The sequence below is a fragment of the Zingiber officinale genome, chromosome 2A, assembly GCF_018446385.1.
Source record: "Zingiber officinale cultivar Zhangliang chromosome 2A, Zo_v1.1, whole genome shotgun sequence".
In the NCBI taxonomy this organism is placed as follows: domain Eukaryota; kingdom Viridiplantae; phylum Streptophyta; class Magnoliopsida; order Zingiberales; family Zingiberaceae; genus Zingiber; species Zingiber officinale.
In genome coordinates, this window is record NC_055988.1 from 177,849,415 (window position 1) to 177,865,951 (window position 16,537).

General features: G+C 37.0%; 2 protein-coding genes across 2 annotated transcripts; both read right to left on the minus strand.

Moving 5' to 3' along the window:
* Positions 1-2,130: 2,130 nt before the first annotated feature.
* On the minus strand, positions 2,131-2,526 carry LOC122044322 (F-box protein PP2-A13-like). Its single transcript, XM_042604827.1, has one exon. The coding sequence runs from the start codon at positions 2,524-2,526 to the stop codon at positions 2,131-2,133; it is 396 nt and encodes a 131-aa protein (XP_042460761.1).
* Positions 2,527-12,835: 10,309 nt separating this feature from the next.
* LOC122043490 (probable disease resistance protein At5g43740) lies at positions 12,836-15,741 on the minus strand. Its single transcript, XM_042604115.1, has 2 exons — positions 15,372-15,741; positions 12,836-15,243 (listed from the first exon to the last, which is right to left on the minus strand). Exons 1-2 carry the CDS (start codon positions 15,646-15,648, stop codon positions 13,343-13,345), a joined length of 2,178 nt encoding a protein of 725 aa, XP_042460049.1. The 5' UTR covers positions 15,649-15,741; the 3' UTR covers positions 12,836-13,342.
* Between the last annotated feature and the right edge of the window lie 796 nt (positions 15,742-16,537).

Sequence of the window (16,537 nt, forward strand, 5' to 3'; positions counted from 1 at the left end):
TTGTGAGGGTCGACTACCTTTTATAGGGCTTGCACTGTTTGCCACGTTCTCCCTGTTCTCGCAGACGTTACCACGCTTCGAAATAAATGGCCATTATCACCCATTTATTTCAGAGTAAACAGCTGCGCTTTTTGTCATTTTTACCATAATGGTTGTGTGATCCATGTTCCCCTATAAATAATGATCCATTCAAGAACCAAGTTGGGGCTAGGAGTTGAAAATCGAGAGACAAGAGTGAGCTGGGAAGCATGAGTTGGAAGTTTGTAGTTAGTAGCCTAGAGCTAGGAGTCGATAGTCTCGAGCTGGGAGTCGGTAGTCGGGAGTCAGTAGTCTGGAGCCGGGAGTCGATGGCCTGGAGTTGGGAGTCGGTAGTCAGTAACCTGGAGCCGGGAGTTGGAAGTCTAAAGTCGGGAGTCGGTAGTCTAGAGTCGGTAGTTGGTAGTCTAGAGCCGAGAGTCGGTAGTCAGTAACCTGGAGTCGGGAGTCGAAAGTCGAAAGTATGGAGCCGGGAGACGGTAGTCTGGAGTCGGGAGTCGGTAGTCAATAACCTGAAGTCAAGAGTCGGTAGTCTGGATCCGGGAGTCAATAGTCGGTGGTTTAGAGTCGTAGCCTGAGTTCCTTAATTTTGATTACCATCATGATAAGACTTTTGACCTTTTTTTACTATGTGACCTTCGTTAATTATCTCGTATCATAATATATTTTCTAATAAAATTGTTACCACATCGCATAACAATTAGAACCCAATTATACTTAATAATTATGACCGACTCAAATTTGAGTTTGGGGTACCAATGGGTTTGAGTAGGTACATAAATGTAGAGTTATAAATTAATTAAAGGTTCATGAATAGATTAGGGACACGAATTGATGGGAGGATGAGGAATCATTTTTTTATCACATGAATAGAGATTCAAAATTATTATTCGTGAATAATATGGAGTTACACATTAATAAAGCTCTTATTAAATTTATAAATAAATGAGATAAAATGAATAAATAATTTTATAATATCAAACCCACTAACTTAACCAAATATGCTTAAAAGGATAAAAATTTTAAATAATCCAATAAGTTTAAATTAAAATTTTGATAATATCTAAACGAAATCTAACAAAACTTAAATAAAAATTTAAACAGTTTAATTCTCTTAGCTTGACTTGAATAAGTTTGAACGACACAACTTGAGTTAACTTAACTCATTTACAACCCTACTTAAATGAGTTTACCTAATTTAAATGAGTATTAATTTAAATAGTAGATATTAACATGAAAATAAGTTCAAATAGTTTTCATTTCTAAGAAGTTGAGCAGTAAATTTCAATATTTTTTCCCCAGCAAAATACTAAGAATATATAATAAAATTAAATCCTGATATCTAAGATAACTAAATTATGATACTAATTATAATTACAATGTCCGGGCGACGCGTTGACTAATCCTTCCATTAGCATCAATAGATTTTGTTTTTTCTCTTTGGGGATGAACCGTTGACTTCCGGGTGAGTAAATCAAGTACGGGGTAAAATTATGATAGATGCAAGTTTTACCATTGAAACACTACTCGAAATAAGATCTATTGAACAATTATTAAATCTAATTATTTTTTTTTAAAAAATATCAAATTAGATCACATATTTTTTAAATATCATTATATTATATAATGTATAAACATATTAATAAATCAAATTATTCCCTCGCTTTACACCGGCTTCTTTCTCTCTCTTCGCATCAACAAGATTTTTCTCTCTTGGCAACAAGCAAGGAGGAGATCAAAGTTAACCCTAAGGACGCATTTGATTCGGGGTTATTTTTGATAACCTTGGTTATCTATCCAAGGTTATCAACAAAATCTTTGTTTGGTTTAAGTAATCAACAATTCCGAAGTTATAATGCATGTCTGACACGTCAGCAATTTGGACATCCAACCCGGAATCAGAAAACCTCAGGAAAGCGAGGTTTTTCTTGATTCCGGGGTTAATAAATTTTTTAAGACAAAATTAACCTCCAATTTTTATCGATTGTGACAAAAATAACCCTACAAGTTTATCAAATAACAATTTGCCACCGACGCTAGAAAACCCAAACTAAAACCCATCCGTGTTCGCGTGTTCCCTGCCTCACAGAAATCCTAGCGTGACGGCGATCCTCCTTGCGGCCGAATCCAGGAATTTGGATTTAGCGAATAAGGAGACGAGGATACCTTGGCGCCGCCATTAAAGGGATTCGACCGGCACAATCGCGCATAGATCTCCTTCTTGCAAAGACGTGCCTTGGCCGTCTCATCCATCGCCTTCCCCATCAAGTACGCATAGTTCTTCGGCAGCTTCGTCTCCCACACGACGCCCGCCGAAGCCGCCCCTCGGAAAGCCCGGCTGAGCCGCGCCGCGCGGCAGACCTCCGGCGGATCAAGGTGCAGCAGCAACTCCGCGATGCAGCTCTCGGGCAAGTCCCCGAGGCCCGCGCCGAGTCCGCCACCGCTGCCGGCGTGTTCCGCCCTAACGATGCTCGAAATCCACGACCCCATCCCCCGCAGCCAATGACACCACAGCGCACCGGAGAAAGGAAGAAAGAGGCATCCACACCGGAATCGATTCCAGGTCGCTCGCTCGCTCGCTCGATCAGGCAGTCGTCGCACTCCGCGGATCGATTCGATGCTTTGCTTGAAGACGAGGGCAAGGAATCCAAAAAAGGATTATATATATATATATATATATATATATATATATATATATAAACAGATCGATTCGAAACAGATTTTCGTGGTCCAACTAATAAATCCTATTTAACGCCGACGTGGATCCTGGTCAGCAACGCTTATCTAAAGGATAATAATAAAATGGGGTAATAATAAACCTTCCAGGGTATGGTTTCAGCAACATATTTAACGCCGACGTGGATCCTGGTTAGCAACGTTTCATTCCAGGGTATGGTAAAATCACTATTAATAATATAATATTATCATTATTAAATCAAGGGTAATATGGTAAAATATTACATTAGGTTATGTACTAAAACCTTCAAACAAATGAGATTTTATTAGATTATCTAAATTGAACCAAACAACCAATGGTTATGTTTCATTCCCTATAACCTTGGTTATGTGATTACTTGGTAATCACATAACTAAGGTAATATACCATAACTTGAACTAAACGCGCCCTAACTATAGTTATTTCTTATTTCTTCCCTATCTGTAGTACCGCCATCTCATTGCCTCGCTAGCCGACCGGTTCACTAATGGCTGCATGCGAGGCGATGTTGCCTCGCAAGGCGACGAGTGGCCACTTCGCATGCAGCCGCATGCGAGGGGGCTGCTGCCTCTCCAGGCTGCTAGTTCGTGAACAACCATACGTACGTGTGAGGGTGGCGATGTCTCACCGACGGTAGGGTTTCTTCCCCTCTTTTTTATTTTCTTATGTTTTAATTGAAGTTGAGTATTTGATGACTGACGAAGTTAGTATTTTGTTTATCCTTGGTCGAGCGTCACTCAAGAGGATTTGGAGCTTATTAGGATGCATTTGTAAGTACCCCGTGGTAGTTTTGATGTGATCAACCAAGTCAAGTTAGCTCTTATTGTGTTTGATTCTTGTACGTCTAAGTGTGCAGGAACTTAGGAGCACAAGAGTCAAGCGAAAGACGCAGCCAGCGAGAAGGATGACATGGGAAAGAGTTGATGAACCTTAGTATATTCGAGGGACGAGGTGCTGCAGAAGAGTACACTAGCAAACGAGAATGAAACACGTGACGTTTTCGAGGGATGAAAAGCCAGAGCGAAAGATTGCTCGATGAAAATTAGCTAAGGAGATGATTTGCTGTAGGGAAGACATCTTCCGTGAACAGTGTCAAAGGCACCATCCAGCACTTGAAGACATCTTCCCTAGCCGTTAGCCGAAGATAAAACTTTATCTTCAGCGGATAAAGTTTTCAACTTAAAGGCACCTTTAACTCTCTTGAAGGCGTCTTCCACTCACAGATAGGATTTTCCAAAAGCTATAAAAATATCTCTAGAGTTAATAATTAATCAACAACTTCTGTATTTATTTCCTAGCTAATACTTGAGCTATTCAAAGAGTGTAAGAGACTTCTCTGTTGGTTGGTCCTAGGAAGATCGTACCGGTTCCACCGTACAAAATTTTTTGTACAAGTATCGAACCTTTCCTAAACAACCTATTGTGTTCTTTAGAAGTTAAATTAGGAATCACAAACGGAACTTAATATTATTGATTCCAAATTTAACTTATCTGTTCTTAATGGTTTAGACTTAGATCACAAGCGGAACTTAACACTATTGATCCAAATCCACCTATGTTATAAATTCAATTAAATATTAATTTCCAAAATTGACTTCCAGGACTGCATGGCGAGGCATTAGTCCTTCTTGGGTATGAGATCATCCACCACCACCTAGACAAAGCCTTTTAAGGAAAGCCAATATTTAATTTCCTTATATAACTCTAGGTTTAACCAAAAAGAACAATCGAATCACAAATTCGAAAAACAAACAAACACAAACTCGAATAACAAATTTGAAAAACTAGAATCTAATGCCTCTTGTGTTTGGAATTCTTACAAAGAAAAATAACTAGCAAGATGCGGAAGAAAATTACTAGTTATACCTTTTCTTTGTATACTAATAACCTCGAGATCTTCTGTCGTATTCCTCGCCTCCTCTTGGACGTCGTGTGGGCGACGATCCTCCAAGATGAACACCACCCAAAGTCTTCTTCTTCTTCTAGTATTTGGCCACCACCACCAACAAGGAAACAAAGAGAGCAAGGAGAAAAGGAAGGGAGAGGAGGCCGACCACAATGGAGATCACCAACAAGAGAATAAGAATTGATCTATCATAAGGCCTCTTCTCTCCTTCTTTTATATTACTTGTCCAAGGAAAATAAGGAAAGACTTTTTACAAAAAATAAAATCTTCCTCTTGTTTTTCCTTTTCCCCTTTTATTTTTCCTTTTTCTTTCTCTTGATTGATTCAATCATCCAATCAATGATTAGTTTGATTGGTCGGCCCCTTGCTTGGGCACCAAGCAAGGGTAGCCGGCCCTTAAAAAGGAAGAAAATAATCTTGTAAAAAATTTTATAAGCAAAGAAGGAAAACTCTTATAAAATTTTTACAAGCTCTCTTTTAATTTCCTAATGTAGATGTTAAAAAAGGAAAGTTTTAAAAATTAAAACTAAGTTTTAAAAATTAAAACTAAGTTTTAAAAATTAAAACTAAGTTTTAAAAATTAAAACCAAGTTTTAAAATTGAAAACTTCTTTTCTAAAATTTCTTTTTTTAACATAGTTACAAAAAAAGGAAAGTTTTAAAATTTAAAACTCTCTTTTAAAAAACTATGAGGATAGTTAAATAAGGAAAGTTTTAAAAACTTTTGAAACTCTCTTTTAAACCATGTGGCCTAATTCAAATAAGGAAAGTTTTATAATTTTAAAATTTCTCTTTTAAAACTTGTAAATATCTACAAAGAGAAGATTTTAAAAATTTAAAAACACCCCTTAACTTTGAATTATGTGGCCGACCCCCTTGCACAAAGCAAAGGTCGACCACCTTGAAGGAATTTATGGCCGGCCCTTGGCTTGGTCACCAAGCCTTGGGCCGACCCTTCTTGGACACGAAGGCGGGCTTTCATTGGATGGACTTGAGGCTTTAATGAGGCTACGACAGGGACCTAGAGGAGAAATTGGTTTTAGCCTTCCGACGAGCTTGAGTATCTTATGTTCGCCCCGAACACACAACTCAAGTTCATCAATAATAACGCATTCCACTAGAGAGTTATTATTACACTACCGCACCAATCCCAAATTACATTATGGACTCCTTCTTATCATGAGTGTGTTAGTCTTCCTGTGTTTAAGATATCGAATGTCCATTAATTTAATCGAGTTACTGACAACTCACTTTAATTAATGTCTTAGTCCAAGAGTAGTACCACTCAACCTCATTGTCATGTTAGACTAAGTCCACCTGCAGGGTTTAACATGACAATCCTTATGAGCTCCTCTTGGGGACATTCTCAACCTAGATTACTAGGACACATTTTCCTTCTATAATCAACAACACACACTATAAGTAATATTATTTCTCAACTTATCGGGTCTATTGATTTACCGAGCTAAATCTCACCCTTTGATAAGTTAAAGAAATAAATACATGTGCTTGTTATTATATTATGATTAAGAGCACACACTTCTATAATAACTAAGGTCTAGTTTTTATTAAGTCAGTATAAAAAGAACTTACATAAAATGGTCCTACTCAATACACTTAGAGTGTACTAGTGTAATTTATTAGTCAAGATAAACTAATACATAAATACACTACGACTATTCCAATGGTTTGTTCCTTTCCATCTCAGTCGTGAGCAACTGTTTATAATTTATAAAGACTTGATAACATGATCTTCTGTGTGTGACACCACACAACATGTTATCAACAATATAAATTAATTGAATAACTACACTTAACAAATAAATATAGACATTTGACCAACGTGATTCTTTTATTTCAAAAATAAATGTTTACAAAAGCTAAGCTTTTAGTATACACACTAACATTCTCCACCTTCAATAAAGAAGATATTTTTAGTGGCACTTCGTAACCGCCTTGTATTAATAACCACCTAGGTTGTAACCAAGTAAAAATCCTAGTCTCTTATCTATTTCTTTTTAAGTTGTTATATTTGGTTAATGTTGTGAAGGGGAGCCTTAGTGCAACGGTAAAGTTGTTGTCATGTGACCAAAAAAGTCATGGGTTTGAATCCTGAAAATAACCTCTTACAAAAAGCAGGGTAAGACTGCGTACAATGGATCCTTCCCGGAGACCCCGCATGACGGGAGCTTCGTGCACCGGACTGTCCTTTTTTTATATATTTGGTTCATGTTGTGTCCCTGCTAAAACTAGCTCAAGATTATTCTAACTTATTTTTCAGGGTAATTCATCGTCCTCTTGTCAGCCTATATGCTCCAACAATATTTTGTGGACGGATTAGGAATGTAATTTTGACTACCTCCAAGTAAATTGATCATCTTTATTAAAAGCTTTCTAGATCATTGTTCCCCTTTTGATGTTGTTTGCTCAATGTACCAAACCATAGAATGCCCTGTTGCTCAACGTATGTTTTACAAGGTTGATTGTCTTTGAATGGTAAAGTGAACTAGGCTAATCTCTTCTTTATGAACTGTTTTATCTGTGATGGATTAGCTTTTCTAGGTGGTTGCGCTTCTATCTGAGCATGAGAATAGTTTTGTTCTCGGAGTAATCGGTTGTAGTGTCTCAGCTTGAAGGCTAGCTTCTCATAGTCATGTTGCTACAAGTAATTTGTCTCCAATTAGTACATTGTCAATGAGTAACTACATGTTTGTGGGTACAAGCGTTTGTTAAAGTAAAGGATGCAGGGCTAAATGTAGGATTTGTGAAATCGATCCACATAGGTTAGGCTGCTATCTCCTGAAAATATTTCCTGGGTTCTAAGCTGGAGATGATTTGCCTCGGCTGTTTAGTTTTCAATCCCGAGAATATGCTCACTAATGATTTTTTTTCTTCTTTTGTCGTTTCATGTTTCACAATTACGAGTGTCCTATGTTCAACTTTCTTAGGCAAGAATTCTTAGGATCCCATGTTTCTCCTCCACCTCATGCAAATACTTTTTAGTTCTTTTTGTTCTGTTAGAGCATATCTTATTTGAACTAATTTAAATTTCTTATTTGATTCATTAGTTCTTGTGTGATTATTTCTTGTTTGAAAGATGTATCCATTTCATAGATTATGAACAACATTGTGTTTTGATAGGATCTGATTTGCCTGCTCACATTTGATATTTTTGTAATTGTAACTAAAAATTTCAAAGCTACGCTACTATACATCTCTTGTTAGTTGGATTCCCATTTCTCATTGGACATTGGGGCAGGGACAGATTGGTGTCCAATTAAACCTACAGAGGATTGATGTGAGAGTATTACTTGTTTAAGATGTTATACTTATTAGAAACATATTCTAAAAACAATGAACATTATCATCTTCTCTTCTGTTAATATGTTCATTCTAGCAAGAAGTAATTTCTTCTCCGCTCCTTGTTTGCTCCTTTAACAATAACTTTATGCTCACCAAATTCTTTTACCTTGCCTATCCAGACAAAGCTGTAAATCCTGAAAGAACTATAAATATAAAAAAATTTGAAGCTTGATAATATAAATGTCTTAGATAAATAGAGGGAGCCTTACTAGACTCTAGGTTCAATAGGTCATCAAGTCAGCCAAGCTGATGGATAGAGATGAGAGCGTGCATCTTAAATGATCATTTGTTTTTGGAAAATTAAATGCTGGTAGCGTCTTAACTTCCTACCAAATTTGATACTTGCTCCAGTAGGTTGTCAATATTCCTTTTAGATCTTCACAACATTAGTTTCTAATTTTTGTTTGTTCATGTTTCATGCATATATATTATTAACTTTATATTTTTATTATTTTATTTCAATTATACAATTATATGCGTTGTATTTGAAGGTGACAGCTATTTGAATTTTTGTAAATCAATATGAAATATGGAGAGCTGTTAATCAAAGGTTTGCCGTTAGTTTTAATACTAGAAATCAAGAGTATGGTTGTTTGGGGAAATATGGAGAACTGTTGCACCTTGCATTAACTACCAGGACAATTTATCAAGATATCTAAAAAATAAAAAATAAAAAATCACTTAGTTATTTATTTATTTTTTTAAAATACTCTTTTGCCTAAATTGCTCCTACATTGCTCTTAATTATAGTAAAAAAAAAATATTATACTCATCCTAAATATTCATTACAATTCGTTTCCAGATAATGTGAATTGAGATAAATCATAAAATTAGCATATAACTTATCGTCAAATGATTAGAGAGTGAGAAATTTTTCCCCAAGAGTATGCCCATCGAAAATTGATCCTTATTCCACTGTAATAAACCTATCATCCTTTAACTAACTGAGCATCCCCTGTGTGTTGGTGCAGTTGGCAGAAATGATTAAACATGAATTTTGATTAATGACAGAAAGTTAGATGTGTCTGTGATCTAACCTTATTACCGAGTGTGTAGGGTTAACTAACTTAATGGGTCAAGAGGACCAAACACTAGGCAGTAAGTCCAGTCGAGATGTGTGATTCCCGATTGGCGAAGTTTAGATGTGAAATTTGGGCAAGAGATCGGGATGTTCGATTCCCGATTGGTTAAAGTCTAGAAGTGCGATTCTGGATTGGCGAAGTCCAGATATGAGATTTTGGCAGAAGATCGGGATGTTCGATTCTTGATGGGTTGAAGTCTAGATGTGCAATTCTGGCAAGAGATCGAGATGTTCGATTTTTGATTGGCGAAGTCCAGATGTACGATTCCGGTAGGAATACCTGGTGGGTCAGATTGGGCGTCGAGGAGGTAACTCGATACTTAGTAAGTGAAGGTAAATCATTGGAGGAGAGTAACTCAGTGAGGACGCATCCCGGTTGAGGGAACAATAAGTGTTGGTTTAATTTAGGTTCATTTCAGAAACCTAAATTGAGACCCTGACTAAATCCTGCTTTCGGAGATACATGATCTAATTATTATTTAATACTATGTTTATTGTGATAACTTTATTTTACAGGTTAGATATTTTTGTATTGGACTAATACATTTTGTAGGGTAAAATGAGCACAAAGTGCCTCGGTTAACAGTACCCGAGACACCTTCAAGCCGAGGAAAGGCGCCTTGAGTACTGTTTCTGGAAGGTACCTTCGGGAGTTTGAAAGTGTAGCTTGTTATAGTTTTTCTATTCTTTCTTTTGTACTTGATCTTCTCTTCCAATGGTTTCAGAAGAGGTTCTTAGCGGATTATCCATCGATAGGTCCGCGGAACCTATGTTTTGGAGTAAGAATCACCGAGGCTCTAAACAAAGTAAAACCGAACGTGTGCCTTTTTACTTGTTTTGTTTTCGTATTTTTTCGCTATGTACTTATTTTATAAAACTGAAAAAATTAGTTTTTTAAAATCACATGATTCACCCTTCTTTTTCATGTACGTCTCCATCCTCTAACACTGTGTATCCTAAATTGCTCCTAAAAGAATGGATTCATTCCCAAACCTTGTATTTGGTTGATGGGAATGAAATCAAAATTTTGTAATGAAATTCAAAAACTTGGGTATAGATGAAACTCACCCTCTCCCTTGAGGTTTGATGGAATGAGAATGAGAATTAAGTTTTGGACGACAATACCCTTAGTATATTTGTTCAATTTTTATTTTATTTCACTCTCTCTTATTGTTTTCTCTCATCATACTTTCTCTAGAGTTGTCAGACGGGCTAACCCGTGGCGGGGCGGGTCGGCCCGTGGCGGGCTAACCATTTGGCGGGGCGGGGCGGGGCGGGGCGGGCTAACCCGCCAACTTGGCGGGTTGGGAAATTTCCAACCCAACCTATTCTAAGGCGGGTTGCGGGTTTGGCAGGCCAACCCGCGGGCCTATCAAAAAATTTTAAAAAAATTAAAAAATATTTCATATCTTTAACATTTTACTTCGAAAAAGTTTTATACAATTAAATGTATACATAAACATGTATTTTAAATATAAATGAACACAAACGAGTACTTATGTTGGATGAAAAGTATTATTTTTATTTCAAAATTATAACAAAGAAAGATAATAAATTGTCCTAAAACTTAACTTACATGTGTTTTTCAACCCGCGGGCCAACCCAAGCCCGAGCGGGCCAACCCGCGCGGATCGCGGGCCTAGGTGGGTCGGCCCACGACGGACTTGGGTTGATAAAATTCCAACCCAACCCGCTTAAATTATTTGACGGGGTGGGTCAACCCGACGGGCCCAACCCAAATTGACGGCTCTAACTTTCTCTATTCTTATTTTATGATCATATTTTTTTCTCTTCTCATTCTCTCTCATCACACATTATCTACCATTTTCTCTTTATATTATCTCTCATCACACATTCTCTTTCCTCATTTTCTCTCTCTTCATTTTCTCTTCATTTTCTCATCATATTTTCTCTCTCCTCAATCTCTCTCCACATTTTCTCTCATCACACGTTCTCTCTCTTCATTCTCGCTCATCACACTCTCTACTCATTTTCTTTCATCATACTTTCCATCTCTTTATTTTTTTCCTGTTACACTTTTTCTCTCATCATATTTTTCTCTCTTCAATATCTCATTTTCTCTCATTATACTTTTTCTCTTTTCATTTTTTCCCATCACTCTTTTTCTCTCTCATCATACTTTTTCTCTTCTCAATCTCTCCTATCACGCTTTCTCTCTTCATTTTCTCTCATCACACTTTCCCCTCTCATTTTTCTTCATCAAATTTTCTCTCTCATCATTCTCTCTCATCATATGTTTCTCTCATATTCAACTTTTTTTCCCATCTAATTTTTTCTCTTATTTTCCTCTAAAGGTAAAAAAGAAAATTTAGATTCATTCCGATTGAAAATATTCAACTAACCAAACATTTTTTTTAAGAATGATACCTAAGCTAATACACATTCTCATTCCACAATACTATGATATTCATTCTCATTCCGATTCCTAGGATATAACCAAACGCCACCTAAATTTGCATAGACATTCATCCTAAACTACTTAATTTTAATTTTGCCTACTTCGTACAATACTAAATCTTGCCAAATGTTCATTTATTTCACTTTGCTTATAAAATTTTACATCGCGGCACCTGCAGCAGTCGGAGCCGAAGCAACGGACACCTTGCGTCTCGAGCTCCTCTCGGATCCAGTTCACAAAGCAATGGAGGAAGGCCCCGCGACAGGGGAAGCCGATCGAGATACATGTCGCAGCTCTTATGCTCTGTTTACTTGGGAGAGTGGAAAGTAAAATTAAGGAAAGTTTTCACGGTGGAAAAGTTTCTGTCGTTTACTTCATTAAAATTTTTCGAAGAAAAAGTAACGCAATCCATCAGCGGATAATTTTGGAGCTAAAATCGATCACTTCAAAATCGGACGGAAAGCAGCGGATGAGAAAAAAAATGACGCATGTACCCCTTTTGCATTCACAAAATTACACCATATACAAAAAAATATGACGCATGTAACCTTTTTAACTCACAAAATTATACTATGTACAAAAAAAAAATGATGCATGCAATTTTTTTTATTTACAACATTATAGCATAAGTATTCACCTTCCTCTATCAAGGTAAACAAGTGTGCAAAGAAAAATATTTCTTCATCCTTTCTTTTCTCTTCCTTCAAAGATAATTTTCTATCATTAATTTTTTTCCTTTTCTCATCCATACTCTAGAGTAAACATAGCATTAGCTCTCGGGGCAGGGAAAAAGTACTCGATGAGGTCTGATTTGAGGAGCCACCGACGGCAAGTGTCACAGGGATTTAGGGAAGCGCCAACACATACAAGGAGATGAGGCTTTTGAGTTGTGACACCATAAATATATAGTATACATGTGGTCTTAATGTAAATGTTTATTTAAATATTAAAATTCATGATCAGTCTTAATTTTCTCAATCGCTAAAGACAAATGCATTTCAGAGAGAGTGTTTTTGTAAACATAGACTATAAATTAATAATAATAAAAAAAAGCCAATTAAACTTATCCAAACCAGGGACGGCTAAATGTTCATTCATTTCATATACGTCAGAATAGATAATAAATGATTTGGTATGAAAATATATGTTACCTAAAATAAGGAGTGAGGGAATTTTTGATGTTCTCGTCGTCCCAATCCAAGTTGTTCCACCAATTGTCTTCACAGTAAATCCATTTTAATTTGTTCTTTAATATTTCAACCTCAAATGGTAATTTTTTGAGCCCTGGGCAACTGATCACACGTATATATTTTAAGTAGGGAAAATGGAGCTGTCCGTTTGCAATGCTATTGAGGTTTGGCATGTCCAACAAAATCAAGCTCTGGATGCTAGAGCTAGAGATGGAGTTGGAGGAGTTCCCGACCTTACTTATTACTTCCTTCATTTCTGGACAATTATCTATCTCTAGAAGATTAAGGCATGGCAGTTGTAGAACCCAAGAAACATCCTTCAACTTAGGGCATCCAGAAATATATATTTCACGAAGGTTGTACAGCCGAACTCTATTCAATGAAATCTCTTCCAATAGTTCTAGGTTATAAAAATGGAGAATCTTTAAACTTCCGAAACTTGATTCGCAATCCACGCCAGCGGCCAAAATTAATTTATCTAATCTGAGGTTCATAATGCACAGAATCTCAAGGTTGTCACTTACCCTGCAGCTCCATTTTGGAATGTCCAGATCGTAGTTTGGAAGTTCTGAAATATTCTTTCCATGCAAAGTGAGGTCCCATATGAAGACATTTGGTGGTAACATGTTGAGTCACTCAATGTTATCTGTTGTAGCATTAATTTTAATTCCCACACATAATTGGTGGTGCCCTTTGAAACATTTCAGCTCATCATACCACCAGTCAGTTGTAGGAAAAATGTTTGCCATATCCAGCCACTTGAGCATTGATAAATTGGATATTGTCCCAGTGGGTACAATCTTAAGATGAGTACCCCTTAAAAGCAAGTACTCTAATTTGCCCAAGCAACCAAACTCAGCCGGCAGTCTTGTAATAGGATTTGCCCACAAGTTTAAATATCGAAGCTCAGTTAAGCTACAAATTTCCTTAGGAAGCTCTGTTATACCACATCCACTGAGATCCAAGTATGTTAAACAAGGCATGTTTGCGAACAAACTCGGAGGAATCATTTTCAGAAACCTATTCTCATTGAGAATCAACATAGAAAGTTTTGGAAAAGGGGAAGCTATATAATCTTGTAAAGAAGTAATCTTATTCCTCATGAATGATGCTCGCTCTGCTTCTTGCCATTCTTCTTGTCTAGGCAAATCACGCAACCCAATTCCTGCTTTTACCATCCATTTTCTTCTGTTCCCCTCCGATCCAGAGACCATCAACAGTGCCATGTCTCGGATGACATCGTGCATCTTTACAGCTGTGTCCCTATAATAATCCATGCTACTACATTGCTCTAGCAAGGATGCAGCCATGAGAGCTTCCAAACAGGAGTATCCTTTGTCGAAAGATTCGTTGATCACATTAAATTCATGGATTATGCCGCAACCTATCCAACACGGTATCAAATCAGATAATTTGTTGATCTCATAATCTTCAGGCCACAAAACACAGCACAAGAGACATTTTCTTATGGAGTCATTCTCTAAACTGTCGTAGCTCAGCTTGAAAGCTTTATACATGACGAGTGAATCTTCTGAAAGACCAATAGTTGTCCACTCATGTTTATCCCTTATTTGATGGAGAGCTTCCTTCCAAGCTTCCCAAGACCTTTTCCCTGACATGGCCCGGGCGACGGTGACAAGAGCGAGCGGAAGACCTCCACATTCTTTAGTAAGTTTTTCAGCAACGAACTTAATTCCAGCATCTGAGCAGAGAACATCCCCATCGCTGTTCTGCTCAAAGAGTTGCCATGCTTGATCTGAATCCAGACATTTGACTTTGATCTTCTTTTCTGCTTTCATTTGTGCACACACTGTCTCGCTGCGGGTCGTGAACACCACGATCTTACGCGGCTTCTGTTGTTGGCCTCGCTCAGTAGCTGAGTGTGCCATACCCAACAGTTGAAGATCCACATGTTCCCAAATGTCATCGAGAAGCAGCAAGCAGTTCCTGTCCTCCAAGAATCTAAACAGCTTATCACCACAAGTTCGCTCATCATCACTCTCCTGCAGTGTGCTCAATCCTAGACTCTTAGCAATATCCATCTGGAGCCTTCCCAATTGGCAGTCTTTGGAGGCTACAACCCAAATGACACAATCAAATATTCTTTGATTATAATAGTGTCGTTGGATGCTCTTCAACATGGTGGTCTTACCGATACCGCCCATTCCGTAGATGCCTATGATGTTGCCTTCTCGACCATCGACGTAGCCCACAATGTCCTCCACATCCGACTCGATCCCAACAGGCGATCGGTGTGAGATGGGAAGCATCAGGGTGGGTTCTGGAGGACCAACTGTGGCAATCGGATCCAGGCCACCAGCTCGGCTCATCAATTCATTAGCCTCGTCGAGCCTCTTCGCCACTCTTGGGATGATGGAGCAGCAATTTGATGACTCTCTGATGGGAACATCATCTCCTGCTTGCTGTGTTTGAGTGACAGCGTTTTCTGCATCCTCTAGATGTGCAGCAAAAGCTTCTGTTGGGTTACTCGACGTGCCGTCAGTTCGATTGAAACAATTGCAACTGAAGCAACCTGATGAAACATAGAGCAGACGGATATAAAAGCAGTAGCTCCTATGAATTAAAACACAAAGAGTGGCAATTTGAATTGGCATGAAAAGGGAAAAGGGAAAAGGGAAAAGGTAGGGGGTGAATACTCACTAATGCTTTGGAAATCTTGGTCGATGTCACCCACTTTGGCTTCCAATATCTCCACCTCTCGTAGCCACTGGCTCACTTGGCTGGTCGGAATTTTCCCTTCACGCTCCGCTTCAGTGATCTTGTTCTTGATGTCGTCTCTTTTGCCTCTCAATCTTGTCATTCCCTTTTCCAATTTCTTGATACCAGATTTTGGCCTACCCGATTGCAGCGTTGCCCACATCCCACTTAGGCAACTGTTGACATCAACGTTGAGATTTAGTTTGATGCAGCACGCCATGGACGAGGAGAAGCTAGCTCTACCTTGTTGACAAGCAATTAATATGCTAAGAGTTAGGTGTATATAACATTACAGCAACATGCAAGAGAGATTTGTTTCTTTTAATGACCAAGGGAATGTAAACCAAATGTCGGGAAGAGAACTCGGATAAATAAATAAAAGTCCACTGCCAGGAAAGAAAATTGAAAGACTTTTATGTACTACTGTCTAAGTTATTGGAAAAGCTTTGTTAAACGTGTTAAAATTCCGTTCACAGACAACGTTTTTCAACATGTATAAAAAAAATATTATCTTTATGTTTTTAGGAAAGAGATAAATTTGTTAATGGATTAAAAAAATTATTTTTATTTAAAATATAATTTTTTTAATAAAAGATAAATTTATTTATAAATTTATTATTTATTATATTTACACTATAAATTATTTAATTAAATCCTTATAAACAACATCAATTAAAATATTATAAAAATATAACAAATCAATCTTCTTACTATTAAATTAGACATATTAAAAATATGTCATACAATTCAAATAGAAAATATATACACATAATCCACAAACTTTGGATTCATACTAAATCTATACAAAAATAAAAACCTTCTTAAATTGAATCTTTATGATAATATTACATCTTTTCGAAAAATATAAATATCATTCTTCATAAAAAGAAAATCTCAATTCCAATTTCTTTCCATATTCATCTGCAAAGAAGAAAATTTTTATATTATAATTAAGATAAGCAGCTCACATGATGAATATATTAAACCCAATAAACAAATTTAATAAAAATAATAAACTAACAATATATACAACATCTATATATTAAACTAAAGACAATAAGCAAGCTCACTTAATTATACACTTTCTAATTAAAAATTAAACTCAATGA

Bases quoted from the DNA above. Each gene is read 5' to 3' on its own strand.
- LOC122044322 (XM_042604827.1), bottom strand. From the start codon at position 2,526: ATGGGGTCGTGGATTTCGAGCATCGTTAGGGCGGAACACGCCGGCAGC.
- LOC122043490 (XM_042604115.1), bottom strand. From the start codon at position 15,648: ATGGCGTGCTGCATCAAACTAAATCTCAACGTTGATGTCAACAGTTGC. The intron at 15,244-15,371 runs GTGAGTATTCAC...ATGTTTCATCAG, and splicing joins CCAAGATTTCCAAAGCATTA to GTTGCTTCAGTTGCAATTGT.